The sequence below is a fragment of the Ambystoma mexicanum genome, chromosome 3p (genome assembly GCF_040938575.1).
Source record: "Ambystoma mexicanum isolate Mex_15411 chromosome 3p, UKY_AmexF1_1, whole genome shotgun sequence".
In the NCBI taxonomy this organism is placed as follows: domain Eukaryota; kingdom Metazoa; phylum Chordata; class Amphibia; order Caudata; family Ambystomatidae; genus Ambystoma; species Ambystoma mexicanum.
Window position 1 is genome coordinate 827,038,496 of NC_090925.1, and position 20,647 is coordinate 827,059,142.

The 20,647-nt window shown below is 47.6% G+C and overlaps 1 protein-coding gene across 2 annotated transcripts in view; it reads right to left on the minus strand.

The window, feature by feature from the left end:
- KAT8 (lysine acetyltransferase 8) overlaps positions 1–20,647 on the minus strand; it is a 1,009,124-nt gene that overhangs the window by 770,087 nt on the left and 218,390 nt on the right. For both annotated transcript variants that reach the window (XM_069651899.1, XM_069651897.1), the window contains exons 3-4: positions 7,519–7,694; positions 6,387–6,440 (exon numbers count right to left, since the gene is read on the minus strand). In XM_069651899.1, the coding sequence (XP_069508000.1) occupies positions 6,387–6,440; positions 7,519–7,694 (230 nt within the window). The remainder of the gene's footprint in view (positions 1–6,386; positions 6,441–7,518; positions 7,695–20,647) is intronic.

Here is a 20,647-nt window from a genome sequence, read left to right on the forward strand (position 1 = left end):
CATGCACCTCATTTGCATAGACTTCCTCAAGCTGGAGATGGACAGGCGGGGAGTACAGAACATCCTGGTGGTGACGGACTACTTCAATCGGTTGTGTGAAAAATACTTTGTGCACCACGGCTGGCCGGCCAGTATTCATTCCGACCAGGGACTAGACTTTGAATCAACACTCATCCAGCAGATGCTGGAGCTGGTTGGCATCAAGAAAACCTTTACAACTCCATATAAATGTCAGGGAGAGAGGTTTAATCGTACCTTCTTGGGCATTCTGGGCACCCGGAGGCCAGAGGAGAAAAACAGATTGAGTCAGCATATGGGCCCCCCTAACCCATGCATACAACTGCATGAAGAATTATGCCACCAGGTTCACACCACATTTCTTGATGTTTAGAACGGATGCCCCAGCTGCCGTATAGACCTGTGTTTTGGAGTGTCTGCAGACGGAACCGGCAGTGATAACTATGCCAGCTATGTTAAACAGCTTGAGCGTCAACTGGAGCAATCATATCAGCTAACCCAGGCTGCCGCGGAGAAGAAGGCAGATGAAAAGAAGAACAAGTTACTTACCAACTGTAACGTTCTTTCAACTGGATGTTCCTCCCACATATTCCTCATTTTATGATAAGTCGTTATCTACAGCTTTGCTGCTTCGGAAAAAAATGTTCTCGGCAGAGGGCGCTGAGCTCGAGGTCGTGGCGTCTATTGTCCCTCGACGGACTCCATACCGATGCTATAAATAGCTCGAGCCGCGCCTGTTGCTTCAGTTCCGTTTTTCCGATCGCTTTGCAATCGAGAACAGCGCGCTTGAGATTTTCTGTGAAGAAAATGTCTTCTTCGACACCAAAGACTGGGTTCAAGAAGTGTGTAGATTGTGGATCGAAAATGTCGATCACGGATCCCCACCGAGTTTGTCTCTGGTGTCTCGGTTCAAGTCACCGAACCGACGACTGTGGTTCCTGCCAATCCATGACCGAGAAGGCCCTTCGTGAGAGGAGAGGTAAACTGTCGGTGGGGAAGGAAGCCTCTAAGAAGGCTACGTCCAAAAAACAAAAAAGCAACCAATTTGAAGGAATCGGATCGCCATAGGCATTCCAAGAGATCTCCATCTAGGAGTAGATCGAGACACTCTTCTTCCTCTTCCAAAAAAATGAAGGAGACATAGATCTCCCTCATCATCATCTTCTGAGTCGACCGAAGAAATTCGATGTCCGACAAAATCGGATTCCCCCAGAAAATTGGAGGAATTTCGTAAAAAGATAGAGGTATTCGAGAATGCAGCCCGACCCCCTCGAATGAACCTCAGAACAGCCATACCCCTAAAGTCGCTCCATTGGACGACAAAGGGAAGTCTAAAACTACTATTGGAAAAGCCAGTAGTGTCGAGGATACTCGAGTCGACGACAAGCCTGGGAAAGGGGGGACGCAACAACAAGTGGGAGTTTCAGTAGTTTCAGCCTTTCATCATAAAGAATCAGCTGGGAGAGTGCCTGGTCTACTGACTGCGAGAGGAAGGGCAGCCAAGGAATATAAAGACCTTTCACCGGAACCACCTGCTCCCAGTCGGGATGAGGTTGAGCTGACAGATGAAGAACCAGCCAAGGGGCCTGTGCTGAGACTGCAGCGACTCTGCGCTGAAAGGCCCGAAGAAGATCCTTCGAAGGTTCAATCACCGGAAGCTCATCCAACTACCGAGGCTGAGAGAACATCAGAAGGTCAGGCGGAAGCTGTGAAGATCAATGGTTAGATCAGACACTTGTGTGGTTCCCAACACCCACAGAGCCATATCCAACTCCTGTGGGAGGTGCATGAGATTCAGGGTACTGGGTGGCAACCAGTGGCCTGTCCTAAATCATTTGTTGATCTGGGTGACTGAGATCCAATAATTAGTACATAGGCGCTGGTCAGTGGTCCCTTCGTATCCAATTAGTGTCAATTGCCACACACGTTAGGAGTTTGTAACACTTATTGTTTCCTTTTCTTCAAAGATTACATAGGTTACAAGGTATGTAATATACTTCTATTACATTAGTGCCGACACGTGTTTCAACCATTAGGTTTTTCTCAAGGCGGGTATAATGTATGTATTGTCCTAGATAGGTAATGGTGAATCCCAATTACAATCCGGTGTACTGGATAGTACCTCTTCCCAGTTTGGTGTACTTGTTCTATCTGGGCTCGCAGTCATCAGGTGATGATAGCGAGGAAAACAAAAAGGCAACAAAAAGAGGAAGCAATGCACATGATAGCGCAGGACCCACAGTTCCAACAAGCTCTAAATAAACTTCAAACTGTCCTAAATCATGGCTGGATAAATTCATTGACCAGGCCAAAGCTATCCTCAGGGCAGAGGATAGTTCAAAGGGAATTGGGTGGGTGGGGGGGGCCATGAAGGATCATCGGTACAAGAGCCACGTCGGGGACCAAAGAGAAAAAGCTACAGTAAGGGACCCTCGTACAAGCGCAGGCAAGGGTCCCTTTACTCTGAAATAAACATTTAAAAAACGTTGCTGGCGCGAGCGGAGCACCCGTCACAATGGAAAAACCCTCCAACAGGGTTTCAGGCGCTCTGCTCTGAGCTCAATCCCCGTCGTGGCCCGGGACTTTATGTTGGCACTCCCCTGATAAGCAGAGGAGTCCCATCACCTGGAACCCAGGCATCATGAATGACTGGTGCTTCCCACAGCAGAGGAGTGCCTAAAATATGTTTTTAGCCCACCTGGGGGCTGAACTTAATTTAAGGGCCACCCCCTTTCTAGTGGTCCACCTAACTCCCTGGGCCACACCTGGCAGATGTGGCCCAGGTGGAGCGAGTAGTGTGGGGCCCCCCACGTTGCCTCCGAGTGCTGGGCTTCATCAGACATACGCAGCCCAGCCCATACAAAGACTTTGGTGCCAACACACTGTTGCTGCCTATCACTACCTACTGCCAGCCCTACAAAGGCTTTGGGGGTCCCCCACACTGTTGCTGCTGCTTGCCGGCTACTGCTACAAGAGCCACCACAGAAGAGTGCAGGAGAAAAGAAGAAACCGAGAGCAGCAGCAACGACCTTGAGACAACCCTGGCCAGATTGTCTTACAAGTAAGGTCTTTATAAATTGTTTTAATATAGTGCACTGTATAGGCGTATATATTTTTAATGACACTTTATTTTTAAAGGACTCTCTATATTTGTGTGTTTTATCTTCTTTAGTAAAGCAGCTCCTTAGGAGTAAAAAAAAAACTCCCAAAACCCTGCTAGTGTACCGGAAAAGTATATAAGTAAGCTTTAACCAACTAAAAAGAACTGTACATCAGCATTCCTTTTGTCCACCTCTCCTGTTGTATTTGGTATTTATTTATTTATATTGCGCACCTAACCCCTAAAGGGGTAGCAAGGCGCAGAGGCAACAAGAGGATTGCAAGGCTTAGTTACATACAGGGAAATGCAGTCCAGCCGTGGTTACAGTGCTGGACACGTCAAAAAGAAACAATGCACGCCGATGAGGCATAGGTTACAGAAGTATACAATATAAGCAGTACTATATACAATACATCGGTTGTCTCTTGGAAAGGTATCTACACTGAGCAGTTGACAACCTAAATGTACATATTTACAATCATAGTGGTGGAGCATCAGGGCAGCAAGAGAGCATGAGGTCGTTATGTGTCGTGAATCTTGAGCCAATGGATGGTCTTAGTTCTGGATAGGCGGTAGGGGAGGTCCTCACTGCAAGGAGGTGGAAGGGAGTTCCAGTATTGTGCTGCTTTAACAAGAAAGCTATTCCCACCCGACAGACCGTTTAAACCTGGGCACCAGGAGGAGATTGGAGTTGGTCATTCTAGAGGGGCGAGAGGAAGTATGTCTGGTGGATCTAGTGATGAGGTATTGAGGGGCTGCTTGGTGGAGGCATTTGTGGGTCAGGGAAACCGATTTGAAGAATATTTTGTCTTTGGTAGGAAGCCAGTTGACAGACCTTCTAGAATCAGAGATGTGGGCTTTCTTAGAGATACTGAGGGCCGCTCTTAGGGTGTTATTTTGAAGGATCTGAATTTTGTTCGTAATAAATTTGTTGCATCCTACATAAAGTGCGTTGCAATAGTCCAACTTGGACAAGATAAGAGCCCTGGCTAGGGTAATACAGTTAGACGGAGAGAGAAAAGGTTTGCCTGCTCTGATGAGTTTGCATGTATAAGATGTGGCGGATGCCATAGCATTAATTTGTTTTTTAAAGGTGAGAGTGGAACCTGGAATCTAGGTAGAAGCCAAGGGTTTTGACCTCCTGGGCTACCGTGATCTTATTGTTGTCAATTACGAAGGAAGAGTAGTTTTGGTCTAGTTTGTTAAGGTTATGTGAGGACCCTAGAATGAGAAGTTCTGTTTTGTCATCATTCAGGCATAGACCGTGTGAGGCCATCCATGCCTGGAGGATGAGTTACACTTTGTTAGCAAAGGCCAAATCCTTGTCATAATCCCCAGTCAACGGGATGAGGATCTGGGTATCATCGGCATAATTAGTGTAGGTGATACCCAGACCATCTAGATCATCAAAAAGGGGCTTTGTGAAGATGATGTACAGGGTCGGGGAGACGCAAGATCCCTAAGGCACGCCACCGGTGATGTGTCAGCTGCTGCTATTAGAAATTTATTTAGAAAGGATTGGATCCAGTCAGTTGCCTCTTGAGAGAAGTGGGCGGCTTTTTGAAGGTGGTCGCATAGGATCTCGTGGTGGACCATGTCGAAGGCAGCCGAGAGATCAAGAAGTAGCAATAGTGCCACCTTACCCTGATCTCTCAGCTCATCTATCTGTGCCTTAAGATCTATGAGTGTGGTTTCGGTGCCGTGTTGAGGCCTGAAGCCCGATTCTCTGAGCACTTCCATCTCTTAGGAGTCAAAGTAATGTTGGATTTGTTGGTATGCTATTTTGTCGAGGATTTTAAGACGGAATGGTACTGTAGTGATGGGACGGTAATTAGTGTGAGTAGAGGGGTCTAGATTCGGTTTTTTGAGCAGGGGGAGGACCCATGATTGTTTGGTACGCTGCCCGATGTGAATGACGCATTTATTAGTTTGGTAATAAATGGTGCGAGATCACGAGCTGCATCCTTTATCAATTGTGCAGGGCATAGGTCCCCATGGCAGTTCGAAGGTTTGAGGGTGAGAATGACCTTTTCTACCTCTTTGGTGGATACTCTGTGGAAGTTAAAATGGGGAACGTGCACGGGGGGTGTGTCTAGTTAGGTGTATCTTTTTAGGGGTGGGGATACTGGGTTTGGTGGAGGAAAGAAGGGAATCTTTTTTAATGTTTATTTTTGTCTTGAGAGAGGAGATTTTGTTAGATAAGGCATTTTGTATACCCGTGCACCAGTTTTTATCTTTGAGGCATGAGTCAGGAGCTTGGATGGGAGATTCAACCTCTTTTAGTATTGTGAAGAGCTCTCTGGTGTTAGATTTCGCTTGTGAGATTCGAGTGCTGTAGGACGTTTTGTTTGACCAGGATGATTTCTTTTTTATAATGAGAGGCTAGTCTACTCAAGTTTTTCTTATTTTTTTTCTGAGGGGAGTGATCTCCAAATTTTTTCACAGCGTCGCTTTTCCTGTCTGAGGGCTTTAAGATGAGGGTTCCACTTACTCTAACCTTGTGTTTTCTCCTATGGGAGCGGATCTGCCGGCCCAAACCTCTTGAACTTCTCTACCCTTACCATCGTCCTAACAAAGTACACCGGGTGGTCTTAGAAGAGGGGGGTTTGGAGACAGGTAAGAGGCGGATCAAGTTATAAGTGAAGGGTTAAGCTATATGTTGTGTACCCGCCTACACCCGTCCCCCAATAGGGTGCTTTGAAAGATCACCCCGCTCCATTTATGTACAAGGAAAGGTATTTGTGCAAATTGCTAAGTCTTAGGGTGGAAGCATTTCTTTCCTCAAAAGGATTAGGGTAAATTACAGGATCACAGGCAAGTTACTGTAGAATAGTAAAGGCTGTGTTCGCTGATGGCATGCCTAGTGGATACATGGGACCAAGCTCAACTTAACTATTGTACAGAGGCATTTCAGTATAATAGTTTGTAACTTAGGCAGTATGTGATTGGTCAACAAAGACTACCCCAATGCTGACCCACCCTAATGGGTAGAGCACACAGTGACAGTGTGATCTGCATTGAGAATATCTGAAGCCACCATGGAAGAACGGTCAACCTCTGGTGTCCCAACCCTCTCGTTCTTTTGGAGGAGCAGTTTGATGTTAAGCTGGTTTGTTTAAAGAAAAGAGTGATTTGTCCTACAAACGATTGAGCATCTCAAAGCTGCCATCCCAAAACAAGACTGCTCCTTATCCACCATCAAGCTGCAAATCTCACCAAATACATTCTGCATGCAATGCCCAAAGATTGACCCTGTTCCCCAACTGACCGCTTCATGCTCCTTCTCCAGGGCGGCAGTCGTCGGGTCCATCTCTGCATAAGTCTATGAAAAAGAGAAAAAGAATATTAGTTTAAATAAAAGTGGCACCTATGTTTAGCAATATGTGGCCCGTGCAGCAGCTTAGTCTGCACCCGCTGAAAACCAACCCCACATTGAGTTTTTCATGATGCATAGTGCTGCCAGTGAGGACCGAACAAAAACTGAAAGACAAAGATGTCCCATGCCTGTCCAATCATTTGTTAAAAAAGACAACTTCTCCAAAAGTTGGGTTGCATTTGTAGAGGAGAATTGGGCTTCAGATTCTAATCCAATTCTGTAATCTGTTAGTGCACAGGCTAGCATGCATTGGACAGAATGATAACACTAGGGAAATAAATGATTTGGTCTAGCTGGATGGGGATGCCCAGTTTAAGAGCATTTTATTGGGTGAACAAGCCTTCTCTGGGCGTCTATTATTGCCCTTTACGCCCAGGCATGCGAAGGATTGAACCCTTTATTTGCATGTTCTGAGCACTCCTATAGAAGATCAAAAGGTTTGACCCCTGCAACTGTCCTGGATGTGCATTCACTTCTGTTTTCACAGAACCTGGCAATGAGGGAGCAGATAATCCCTAGGAACATGGACTCCAGGGTCTCCAAAATAAGTAACAAGCAACAGGCTTCAGGCACAGACACAGGGTCTCTGGTGTATGTAATATGAAGGGAAAACGTTTGTTAAAAATATACAATAATCGGGTCAACTTCTTTAGCAGTCAATCCTTGGAGTACTGGGAGAGAAGTAGAAAGAATACAGAGGTGGTAGGGCCAGGTTAGGACCGAGAGGAAGAAGTGGAGTCCAAAGAAAAGCAGAGATTTGATTGATAGGCAAAGGGACGTATTCTTAAAGCACTGATGTAAATGGAACTCTGCACTGGTTGCTGAGAGAAAAGCTAAAGCAGATGTTGGAAGCATGGGCTTTCTATTTTAGTGTCTGAGCACTATATAGCAGGTTTAATGTTTGGTGACTTGTTAGGCAGAAGATTGAGTCATGTACTTTTGAATTGCTTCTCATAACACAGAAAGGCACTTAAAGCTTGATACAGAAAAGGGTACCGGTTGAGGCAGTGCACTGTGGATTTACCTTCTGCACATGGTTGATCTCATCATGTTTGCGCTTCTGGTTGCGAGTGATTTTGCGCTCTGGCTGTTCCGTCAAGTCATTCATATACTGGTCCGTGTTCTTCTGCACAGCATCCTTCACAGTTTTGGTCAATGCAAGCCGATTTTTGTCTACCCACTCATCTAGCCGTCTATTGACTGCAATGAAAAAAATGATCTTGCTTTCAGTGATCGTCACTGCAATAATAGTGAATATAGTTCAAGAATTGTGGTTTGTAACCACTGTTTTGCTGAATCGCTTATAAAAAAAGAACAGACAAGTCCTCTTCACATCTGCACCACCATAAGGTAGGATGTTAGGCCATCAGAGAGGAATATGAAAGACAGTCACCTCTAGCATACCAACTGTCACTTTTAATGAGTGGGGAATAACAGGGTTCGAAATTGAGGGGAACTGGGAGCTATTTACATCCTACTTGTATCCTGGAAGAGCCTGGTTAGCTTGACATCAGCAACTACCAGACGCGACATCTGGTTTCCTTGGACAATTGATTCCAAACAAACACACCTATGTGAATTTAACAATGTAATTTGGGACAATCTATAAACATTAGGACACATCTATAAGACATTTAAAGAATAAAGGATCATAAATGATTAACAAAATGATAATATCACATTTTGTGACAGTCAGAATTTCGAACGCTGTTTACTAGCTACTTGTTCTCCAATGGTAGCTCCTGGTCACTCATTAATGCTGGATACTGAGAAACCAGAAGGTGTCTCACACGCTAGTCCCCTCGGATCTCTCAGGTGGCCAGGGCACGCCATCGCCTTTGGATCCAGACCCTGGAGGTGGACCAGTGCAGGAGGATCACCTGGGTGATCGGTCCTTGCGGAGTAGGACACTGGATGGTGAGATGCAGCATCCCTCTCTTCTCTGTAATACCTTTACCCAAACCTACCCGATGGGATATTTAGACACTCAGCCACCATCTCCCTCAACCCCCCCACTTTCTGCAAGAACAATGTTACACGGACAGCTCGCTGTGGGAGAAAACAGACTCACACCGAGCCGTGTACCCGACATGTCCCAATACTATGATCAGGCAAAGTCAGGTAATTCGACAATCACTCACACCCGACTCCCATTACACCTCCCCACACGGATAAAAGGTGGCGCTCGAGAGCACACTCTGCGAGGCAAAGCACACAAAAGGTACAGCAGTTTCGAGTCGGCAGTTGAACAAGGGGAGAAAGACAGTCAGGCACGAGAGGTTCGCGAGGGGGGGCAACACCCTTGACCTTTTTGGCAGAAAGCCATTACTTTCAAGAAAACTTCAAGGCAAAAAAGGTAAAACCAGGAAACCAGGCTCAAGAATCCTGCACTGTGTGTCGGAGACGACAAAGGTCCTCCCGCGTAACTGACCAAGGCGGGGAGGAGCAGCAGACGCTGTGGTATCATCCTTGGCTCTAAGAACAAAGAAGCCTCAGAACACAGGCAGTGTGTTGGGGAGACCAATGCCAGACTGGTCTGTGTTGAAGTCAAGGTTTGAAGCGGCAACATTGTAAAGAGAGCACTGGAACACACATTGTTAAACGTGTGTGATGAAAGACGCGAGTGACGCTAAATTACTGGTGTATATTTTAACATTAGAAGGAAAGATATGATACCGTTGATGGAGTGCTTTGGCACTGTGAATGTGCTCAGTCGAAGGTCTCTGTACGGTATCCTAACAAAAGAAACGAAAGTAGAAGATTGATGTGAAGTGTAAATTGTGTGAAGTGAATCGAAGTGGTCCTGCAACGGTTTAAGCAAAATCCACCACACATTCGAAATTCTGGTATCAAAAGGGATCTGAACCCGGACGAGACAAGGGGGATCCATGGTACAAGCCCGAATGAGGAAGACCAAATTGTGAACATTGTAGAAAAGGGGCCTGAGCCCGCATGAGGGGGGACCTGTGGTCCAAGCCAAAGGAGGGAGACCAGTCTTGAACTTGTGAAAGTGAAAACCCTGACAAAGGAATTTTTTTATTTTGTTTGTTACACCAGGCCCTCTGCAATAAGATTGTCATTGCGAGGAAGACGTTGGCGGAAGGCCCTGATGCCTATGTGTTGAACTGTTACCTCATGGCCAAGTACCCGGAGTGTGTGCGAAAGCCCGCACGTGCCGCCTTCCCCATGCTGAAAACGTGGGGAAGGGTAGCCAACTGCTCAACTATTCTGACATTTCATTTCTTGAACACTTTTCTTTTGCATACATGGTTATCCCACACAGTAGGCCCTTTTATTTTGACAGACTCCACTAGGGCTGCATTATTATTTTTTGATGGTCGTAGCTTTCTCCCATTTTTAGATTTAGATAGGCGTGCTACCAACCCATTAAGGTTCAATAAACACCCTTGCATCCTTACAATACCCAGGAGCTGCCTTTAGCTCCTGCTTATCCATCCCCAATTTCAATCCCTGGAATAGTTACCAAAGTACCCAGGAAGAACAGCAAACAATCCCCAGGCCCAATTGGGGACCCAAACAGACACAAGGCACCACTGCTGTATTGCACATCGCCCCTTTGAGGCACCTACATTATCTCTAAGACCAGCTGTGGTTCTACCTTCTACTCCTCACTATTATATATGCATAGACATCCACCAAAATGCCCCACAGTAAAAACAACAAAATTAACGGTTTACACAATGCTAGGACATAAACAAACTGGTTACAACATATCAAAAGAGCTCCAAGCATACCAAGAGAAACCCTCCAACTCTAGAAAGAATGCATAAAGCATTGCCATCCGCAATTAAAGGACCCACACAAGACTGAACCAAGAAGCTAGCTTGGTTCTTCAAATACAAAGTGGAAGACACATCAGCAATTCAATCCTTCCCAAAGTAAACATCCATTCCAATTTGGACTCCTTAATGCTTTTCTGAAATTGTGCCAGGCATGCATGCAGATATTGTAGAAATAAACATGAAAATGTTTAAAACTGAAACACTCTTGCTCGACTCACTAGGCCACAGTTCAATATGAATTCTTAATGGACCCAATCACAGACATCAGCATTACATCCCTTTCTATACCCCTCGAAATCAGCAGTGATACCACCTTTTAAAATAAAATGCTGAGCCTTTGTAGCCCTCCAACTACTGGCCCATCACCAACATCGTTTTGAGGCAAAAACGACTGACAACAAAACAACTAAACATTGATAAATTCAACCACCTGTTCATGGACATTTTGGATTTTGTCCAAAAAATCCTGGAAAACCTTGAACAAACTGCCATATTTAGCCTAGTTTTCTCAGCAGTGTACGACACTGCAGATCACAAAACTCTGATCTCTCACCTCTAACCCTGTATAGGAATCAAAGGAACAGACTTTTTCCTGACAGACCACTCGACACAAGTAGTTTGGACCAGACCCTATCTGAAACCACAACCCAGACATGTAGGGTACCCAAAGATTCATTGTTAGGCAGAATTATATGCAGTACCCTTTGGGAACACTACATACAATTAGGACTACAAGTGGCAGAACAAATTCACCTTTGGTACAAGCCTGTACTACACAGTAAAGTGGTAGCAATGGCTGAGCAGACAAACTTATCAAGAGCAAGTGAGCAGTATCAGATAGTTACACAAAGGACAGCAGTTACTATGATTCAAACAAACACTGACTCAAGGTTTCCAAGTAAAAGAATATACATTTATTTAGTTTTTAGTTGTATAACATTTCACTAAAGTAAAGCAGTAACAAAATCACTCTTAATACACTACACTACACCACACCACACCACACCACTCCCAATAGTTTCCAGACAAGTTAAGCTCACAAAACGAAGTGGGAGCAAAATGGCACTCTGTTCAAAAAGGGAGCTTAAGACACAGCCAGAAATTGAGCAGCACCAACAGGTAAGTAAGCAGGGCAAACTAGAAAGAGGAACTCCAGTGATAGGATCAAATCAAATAGGCTTAGGGCCAAAGTCAATAGGACAAAAGTCTTTTGCTCAAGATCACACGGTTCAGGGGAGTTTGCGGTTAAGTCTTTGCCAAGAGTTCTAGACGAAGTTAGTCGGCAGAAAAGCTAGTTCAAAGAGTAGAGAAGCACAAGCCTTCGGATTGGAGAAAGATTTTACACACTTTCACCACGGCTGAAAAAGAAAAAAAAAAACGACCGGATTTTGAACAGTACCTTAAATGGAGAAACAGCTGTAGCTGAGGCGGACTACCTGGTAGCTCCTGCAGGCTCACGGTTCCTGAAGCGACTGACGGACTGACACGAAGTAGGAAGACTGGAGGGTCCTGCACTACCCAGGGAAGAAACCAGCGAGCAAAGCAACAAATAAAAGGTGCACTCCTTAAAACCCAAGCAGGGTCCGACCTTCCTGGCTATCCAGCCCACTGTAGCTCTGTACAGCGAATTTGACCAGAGGAGGGAGTCCTGGCTTGCAGTTTGGGCGAACTGGTTGGTCCCACCAGCTCAAGGGAAGATTAATGGAGGATCTTCTCTGTCGATGGACTGACACGATTCGGACCTGCAGCAGGGCTTTACCGGGCGGTTCAGTCGTTGTAGGGGTCCTCTTCTGTCAGCTCCTCGTCAGATCTTTCGGTCCAGTGGCGACTCTGCTCTTCCAGACCCAGAGACCTGCTTTTTATGCAGTGTTCCCCCATTCACACAGCCTGGCTGTCAATCACACAGCAGGGTGGCTGTCCTGGCCAGACAGTCACCTAGCCAAACAGAAGTGCGACTTGGGTTACCAACGGAACCCATGACAGGGGTCCTAAGACCCCTCCCTCACATCCCGCCTACCCAGACTTTCAGGCGCCTAAAGGAAGGCTTCTGAGCAGAAGCCCGCGAAAAGACGGTGAACAAAGGAACCAAACCTGTTTTGGCGCGTCGAGTCGAACATAAGAAAGACTTTCTAAAAAGAAATGGCAACTAAACCCAGCCGGAACAATATTAAAATCAATATGGTCAAGCGGGTTTAAGTTCGAGGCTACCAAGATAGCCTAAAACAATAGGATGGTTATTTAAGATAACCGCGGTAGGAAAAATAGGGTAGTTGCCACTGCCACCAGCCAAGTCTTAATGGAAAGGGAGCAAACAGTGCTCCAAGAGAAACAGACAAAAAGGGATAAAGTAAATGGTAACTTTACATGTTTCTGGGAGACAGTAGTCAGTCCTAGAAAAATGGAGTCAGTGGGAAGTCTGAAAGACAACCCTGTGTCACTGCAGTGAAGGTTCTGTGTAAGACACATTAAAAAGATGATGCCTATGGAGTAGGTGAGACTCCATAGCCCAAGACACAAAAAGGTAAAACACACACAGCAAAACACATGTAAGAGTGGGGTAAAAAGGCTCACTCTTACCAAGTGAAATAAATCCTAGAAATCCAGCAAAGCTGCTGAGGGACTCAGTAGGTAAGGGAAATTAGCCATTTTGGAGAATTCTCCCCAACATTCATCCTTATTCCTTTCGATATTTAATGATTACATCTACCGTCTAGTCGCACTCCCGACAGCTTAAACCATGAGTTCAATATATAAACCGATAGCACACAGCTAAGAATCCACTTCAACTCTTCTGACCTCCCACTGGTTGCACCTCGTCTTACAGTTATACGACATTAGACAACCTTGGTCTCAATACTACAAAAACTAAATCCTGCTTTTCGGTTCCGCCCAAACAACGCCCATCCCTAGAGTGACACTACGCTCTAGGTCCACTCCCACAGCCAGTGTCTAGTGCTCAGCACCTTGTTATATTTGCCCAACAGCCCTCACATCCTGCAAATATCTGCCCTTTCTGGTGGCAGCGACTAACATTCAAATGTCTGAACAATGCAGCCCCCCCCCCCCATACCTTAGGGATAGAATAATAAGAAAAAAACACTACACGACCAACCAGAACAGCCAACTCGTTCTGCCTCCAAACCCCTAGATTCTGACTAAAGAAAACAGGAGGTAATAGCTTCCCTGTGCAAGCAGCCCAGTACTGGAACGCCCTACCAGTTGAACTAAGAAGGGACCAGCCCTACAACAGATTCAGGCACCATACCCGCACCTGGCTTTGACTCAACGACCTCTGAAACCGGTGACCCTTAGCAATGTGATCTGATGTGACAAGTACCCCTCCACTCTTACATGTAAAATGTACATAATGTATTTACTGTATATAATTTGTTGCCTTTCCACCCTTACATGTAAAGAATGTACACAATGTAATTACTGTATACAATTTATGTTTCCAACAACCTGTAATATGCAACCTGTAACCAAGTTCTAAGCATTCTTGTTACTCTGAGCGCCCAGCTACCCAAGGGTTTTCTGGCACCCTATAAATAAACAAACAAGTGCACCTACTAAAAAAAATCTTGCATGGGAGGCGTGGCCAGCAGCGCCACCGATGTGGCAGCTCTGCTGATGGCCTCCGTGTGAAGCCAGTCGGAGCCAGTAAAAATAGCATCTCTCTTGATGCCGGAGTTCTGAATATAAGCATCAGTTACAGGAATGTGTGGAGCAGGCGCTCACAGCCTTGAAAAGGTACTGAGCAGCCTGCCTGTAAGAAATGCGATCCTGCGCAACGGCATGTTTTCTGAGGCGTCCCTCCAAGATGCCTATAAGGTGGAGCGGCTGAGAGCGGTGCGCGGCGGACAGGAGACAACCTGCTAAGCTCCTCCGTGTGGACTTGCCCATGCAAAGCAATGGCAGTCCAGATGCACAGATTGCTCCCTCTCATCGGAACCAACAGACAAGAGTTTGAGGGACAGGCAGCCAGCACAGAGAGCATGGGTGAGGCGAATAGCCCCATACGAAGTAAGACAGCTGTGCTTCCCCATGCCCCTCACTGCACGTTTCTTTGGGAGCACCCGTTCCCACACTACGTCCCGATTCTCATCCCCGGCCCATTGTAATGGCCGCAAAGTAAACCAGCTGCCCCCGCCCAAGGCAGGACACCGGATTTGGACTATACACTTCCCCAAAATTCTTCGGCCCACGAGATCGGCCGCAACGTGTCCCAGCAGACTTCAACCGAGGCCCAACACTGGATGCTGGCTCCTGAAGCCCGCCGCTCATCCTGGAAGGGACGGACAACACTGTAAAAGTCACCCCCAGCCACAAAACACCACTGAGCTGCCTACAGCATCCCGCTCGCTCTAAGCAGGAGGCACGGACATCCCCCAACCTCCACCACCCCCCCCCCCCAGGGGATGACGGTTCCCACGCTCCCTTGCAGGAGAGAAGCTCACAAAGTGCATTAAACATTCTGGAAGCTAGCTCTCACACAAACTGCTTGCCTTCTGAAGATCCCTGGACAGCGGATCACAGTTCAGGCCCACTGCCACTATAGCTGACCAGCTAGGAACAAAAACCCCCACCAGCAGGGGAAGGGGTGTAGGCAGGCCTTGGAGTCTGACTTCCCTCCAAGCAACATGCAGGGGATTGGGTTCCTCACAGAACCACAGGCTTGCCTCTGCCCACACCTTAACCCAGATTCACCGGGCAATGAAATAACTGTAGGGGGTACACAGTAAGCACCCTCTCAGCCCAAAACACACCCGTCTGGGACCACTATATACAGGCACAGGCAAATATTTGCAAAGGGATCTCGGACACACCGGAAGCTGCCCGTCACCCTGTCCAAACACCCCAAGCCCAGAAAAGCGGGGATATTGCTACCATGCTGCTCCTGGTAGAGAAAGGGAAGAAATCAGAAACACCAAAGTCTCCGCCTCAAGCTTCACTCTGTCCCTCGATGCAGCTTGCTACCAAGAAGGACATCCAGTCATTTATGCTTGACATCAAGACAGAATTCCACAGCTGCATGACTGAGCTGACACCCAAAATTGAGCATACGGACCAAAGCGTGATGGAACTGGAACAGAGACTGGGGGACATGGAGGAGCAAAATCGAGAGAAGGCAGCCACCCTACTTGAAGTACACCAGAAGATCCAAGCGCAGGCCGACAAAAATTTGATTCTGTAGTACCATCTTCAGTTCAAGACCGAGAACTGACTGAATACATAGGGGATCTGTTCCAATCTATCCTGCCACATCAGGAGAAATCACAGCTGCTATTAGATCGCACTGACAGATTACGCATCTGCAGGGGACTGGGCTCAGAATAGCCACCAGATGTTATCACCCGTGTCCACTTCTATACAGCGAAGCAGGAGATTCTGGCGGTGGGCCGCCCCGAGACGAACTGTCATTCCAAGGCTCTCCCCTACAGTTCTTTCAGGACCTGGTGACAGCAACAATGCAAAACTGGGAGGTCTATTCGACCATCAACTCTCTTCCTACAGGATGAGATACCGCTGGCTGTTCCCCACAGCAGAGCAGTTCTCCTATAAAGGGGTTTCCCGATCGATCTCATGCCTCGAGGATGTAGAGGGAATCTTGACTAGGTCTTCACCGGATAAGGGAGGCAGCTCCCCCGGGACACTCTCACGGGAGCGAATGGCCCTCCACCGAAAAAATCTAAAAGGGGTCGCAATCGGTATAAACTGCCTTCACACACCTGAAATGCAGGATCCGAACAACGGTAAGATCCCATGTGCCTGACCCGGCACCTAAATACCTGGGCTATTGGCATCAAGAAAACATCGAACACTAGCAGGTAAGACCGCAAACAGGCGTCACATGGCCGAAGCCTAACCTCAAGGCAGATGACACCTATGCCCTTTGGGTGTTTTGCCGACAGTTTGTCATTTGGAAAGGTTGGAGTCCATGGTTTGGACTCAGTTTGATATTGCTTTTGGCTTATTTGTTTGAAGTTTTGGTTGGAGCACGAAGGCAGGAATTCTGAAGCTTGGGATGGCAGCCTACCACCCTCCTGATTACACCCCCCCCCAACCAGTCCCCCCCTTATGCGGGGAAGGAGGAAGACCCAGAGATACCTCAAATACTACATTTTGTCTCACTAAATCTCAAAGGTCTGAATTCTCCCGTAAAACGTAAATCCATTTTGAAGCGCTTGAACGATCTGGAAGGTACAGTGACATCACTTCAAGAAACCCATCTTCTCCCGGAAGATTTCACCCGCCTCCGAAGTAGAGACTTTCCCAAACAATTTTCGGCTTCAGAAGGAACTAAAAGAGGGGGGACAGTGATTCTAATGGCAAGAGACGTCCAGTTTGAGGAGTTGGACACAAATAGAGACCCAGGAGGCTGGTTCGTTGGCGTAAAAGGGATGCTTTAGGGTCCGCTATACTTACTGGCCTCAATCTATGCCCCGAATAAGGGTCAATAACTCTACTTTGAGGGTCTGGAGGCTTCTCTTCTCCCCTTTCTGGAGTGTCAGATTGTCATTAAGGAGGGGACTTTAATGGCCTCCCTGATCCGGACAAAGACTGAACGAACGCCCCTTCCCCCACCCTCCCTTCCCAAGGACTTCAGGATAGCCCTAAGCTTCCTTCATTTGTTTAGATCGCTGGGAGTGGTGGATGCCTGTAGAGTCCTGCATACAGAGGAAAGGGACTTCACCTTCTTTTGACAGGTTCACTGCTCCTATTCTCAGATTTACTTAATCTTGGCCTCGCCCCAGTTGATGTAATTCACAAATAAGGTGGAAATCGCCCCAATGGTTCTCTCGGGCCATGCCCCAGTACTGCTACAAATTAGAGCCTGGAATCCAACCTGGATACTTCCCCAGCTACCATGTGGGATGCCATGAAGGCAGTCATCAGGGGCATTTTGATTGCTTTTTCTGTTTATAGTATGCTGCAGTATGAGCAAACTAGCTCCTTCCTGCAACAGCAAATCTTATAGATCGAAGGTAAATATAAACAGGGATGGTCCCCCAAAGTCCACTCCGCCCGCCATATAGCTCGGAATAAGCTGGAGGCCCTATATGCCGATGGCCAGAACCCAAACACCAAAGGCAGATGCGATGAGGGTCTTATCGGCATTTTCACGCCACAGTCACAGCATTTTTTTAAACCCGATTTAGGGGTAAAATGGTTCAAAGAAGAAGACATTTTCCTGTGGAAAAAGAACTAAGTGCATCGTTAACTCGATGCAAAGCCATCGGAAAAATGGAACTGAAGCCAACGGGCGGGGCACGAGCTATTTATACTACTGGTGATGTCGACACACCATGGTGGCCCTCGAGGGACATAGACACCACGACATTGGGCAGTGTTAGGGAGAATTCTCTGTTTAGGCTGAATTTCCTAACCTAGTGAGTCCCCCAGCAGCTTTGCTGGATTTTTGGGGTTTATTTTTTTCTCCTGCCAAGGATGAGACTCTTTTACCCTCACTCTTGGGCATGATTCGAGTGTGTTTCTTTGAATCTAGAAGTGTTTAATGGGCTATGGGGTCTTTTACCCCATAGGGCTTCATATGTTTCTGTGATGTGTGTTACACAGCACCCTCAGTGCAGTAACACAGGGGTGTCATAGTGACCCCCCAGTATAGACTCCATACCCTGGGACTGACTACTGTCTCCCAGGGCATGTAGAGTCACCATTGACTTTATTAGTCTTAAATTCTGAACAGAACCAGTACAAACCATCATATTGTGAACGTACTGGCTGGGGCAATTCAATTGCCCCGGGGGTCTGTTAGTCGAGGGGGCACTTCTCCATCCCCCCCTGATCGAGTTTTGGTTGGTGGCAGTGGATACTACTTTTTATATTCAACCGCGAATATTTTCCTATGGGATTTCCCATTGTTTTAGGCTACTATCTGTATTTAATTATTTACGGTAGCCTCAAACATACCGCCGGTTAATTTATTTAATATTAATTCTCCGGTTGGTATTTTTTGCCAAAACTTGATTCTAAAATGGCGTTTGTGTTCTCTTCGATGACTCCAACCCAAGTCGAGCCCTTTGTTCCACTTTTTGGCGGGCTTCTCCACAGAAGCCCTCCAAAGTGGTGCCACTCTGTCTGGGTTACTTAGGAGGGGTGGAGGGGGATTTAGGCTCCCTGGACTGAGTTGCCTAGGCAACTCAAGTCGCACTCCGTCCTGATTGGCCCAAGTGGTGAGCCGGCCGGCTCACCACTTAGCATGTTTGAGTGACAGCTAGGCTGAGTGAATGGGGGTTTTCTGCATAAAAGCAGGGCTTTGGGGACTGGAACTTCAGAAGTCGCCACAGGACCTAAGAATCCGACGAGGGAGAAGCTGAGCCGACCTGCCACGACGCCACCACCGATGGAGCCCTGCTGGACATCTCACCATTTTGCCCAACGACAGAGGAGATCTCCCGCCGGAGAGTCTTCTTCCTTTGACTTGTGGGGATAACCAGTTTCACCGCCTTTGCGCCTTCCCGACGTACCTCGTGGCCGCCTTGCCTGTGCCAAGCACCCCGGCAACCGGGATACCACGTTTTACCACGACCGCGAACAAAGGTACCACCTTTAACCGGAAAACTCTGCGGCTGGTTTCTTCCTGGTAGTGCAACGACCTTCATCTTTCCTCCAAGTCGAGATCTTCTCTTCCCCTGGACGAATGGTGTGCCCATCTGCCCCAAGGTGTCCAAACCTTACTGCCCCACCCACTGGGGGGCCTGTCCCACATTTTTTGGTGGCCCTCTCCCCCCACCCCAAAACGGATGGGGGCACCTCATGCAGCCGGCGGTTTAGGGTGCCCCTCAGCCCCCCCCCCCCCAAAGTGCAGCCTGCCATTTTCAATTTTTGTCTTTAACAAGCTTGCCTTGGCGCAGATGGGCACATTGGTGTGCCAATCTGCCCCATCCATTGGGAGGCCTGTCCAATGTTTTGGGGTGGGCCTCTCCCCCCACCCCAAATGGAGTGTGGGGGGGCACCTCATGCAGCCCTCCCTGGGGTCAGATTTCTGGAAGGGGCAAATGTGTTTTACTGGGGGGGGGTGAGGTTCAGTAGACCACCAGGGATGGGTTGCAAGGGAGGGGGGGGGGGGTGATTGGAAAGTTTGAATGTAGATTTCTTTTTGCTGGGGTGACCATAGGTAACAAATGTTTTTTGTTTCGTTTACAGCTTTTTCTACACGAGCAGCTGCAACGTTATGGGAGTACTGTTTTTTTATTATTCTGTGGGCCGGATTGTTGGTGGTGTGGGTTGGAATGAGCCGTCTGGGCAGATATTTTGGTGGGCTGGGACGCAATTGCAGGGGCAGGCCACAAATTGCTCCCCATGCCAGCAGAACATTGGTGTTTCCCTGGGAGCGGATGTCTCCCAAGTGGGTTGTCAGTCTGCAACCCCAGGCTGCACCTCTGGCTGTACTACGTTACAGATGTCACCTGCGGGGAGGAATGGGGATCCTGCTGGGGCTCCCTGGAGCTGCCGCTGTGCTTAGGGGACGGTACACCCATATGGTACATGGATGTCCAAGGCCGGGGACATCACCTCCAACCGTCCTAGAGTTGTGGCTGGGCTGCATTACAGCTTTTCCCTTCGGGGAGGTATTGGCGCACTGCCGGGACTCCCTGGTGGGGAGAAGCTGTAACGAAGGCCAGCTAGAGCTCATGCAAAATCGGCGATAATGCCCCTGGCCTTGGGCACCCTTCTCCCATGTGGGTCTTTGGCAGGGCTTGTGGGTAATACATTCTGGGGAGATTTGCGCAAGTCAGACATCTTTGGATTCCCACGGGTGTCTTCTTTACAGAAATGCATAGGGTTCCCAGTTTTCCTTGGTTTCTTCGACAACCTAAGCCCAAATCTGTATGGTGTGCACATGAGTCAAACTCCTGCAATTCTGCTGTGCGTGCAAAAAGAGTTGGGGTTACTCGCGTTTTTGGCTTCGCCCTTTGCACCCCGGTAGGTGCACCCACACATGCGAGGTACAGTTTTCGTCATGAAACCTGTGGGAACGCAAGACGGTAGCCCATGTGTTATTGGCGGCGTGTTTCGGTGGTGTGCTGAGTGAAATGTGAGGAAATTGTGTTTTTCCCCCCAAATTTGGACTTTGCCGGGGGTTCTGGGTAATAAATTCTGGGGCGATTTGCGCAAGTCAGACCTCTGTTGATTCCCATGGGTGTCCTCTTTTGGGAAATGCATGGGGTTCCCGTTTTCTTTGCTGACTTCGACACCCTTAACCCAAATCTTTAGGTTGTCTCCCCAAACCCTTTGGGGGTTACAAGTGGTTCAGCTTTTTTCCTTTTACATCCAGGTAGGTGCACCCTCACATGTGAGGTACCTTTTTCATCAGGACACCTGTGG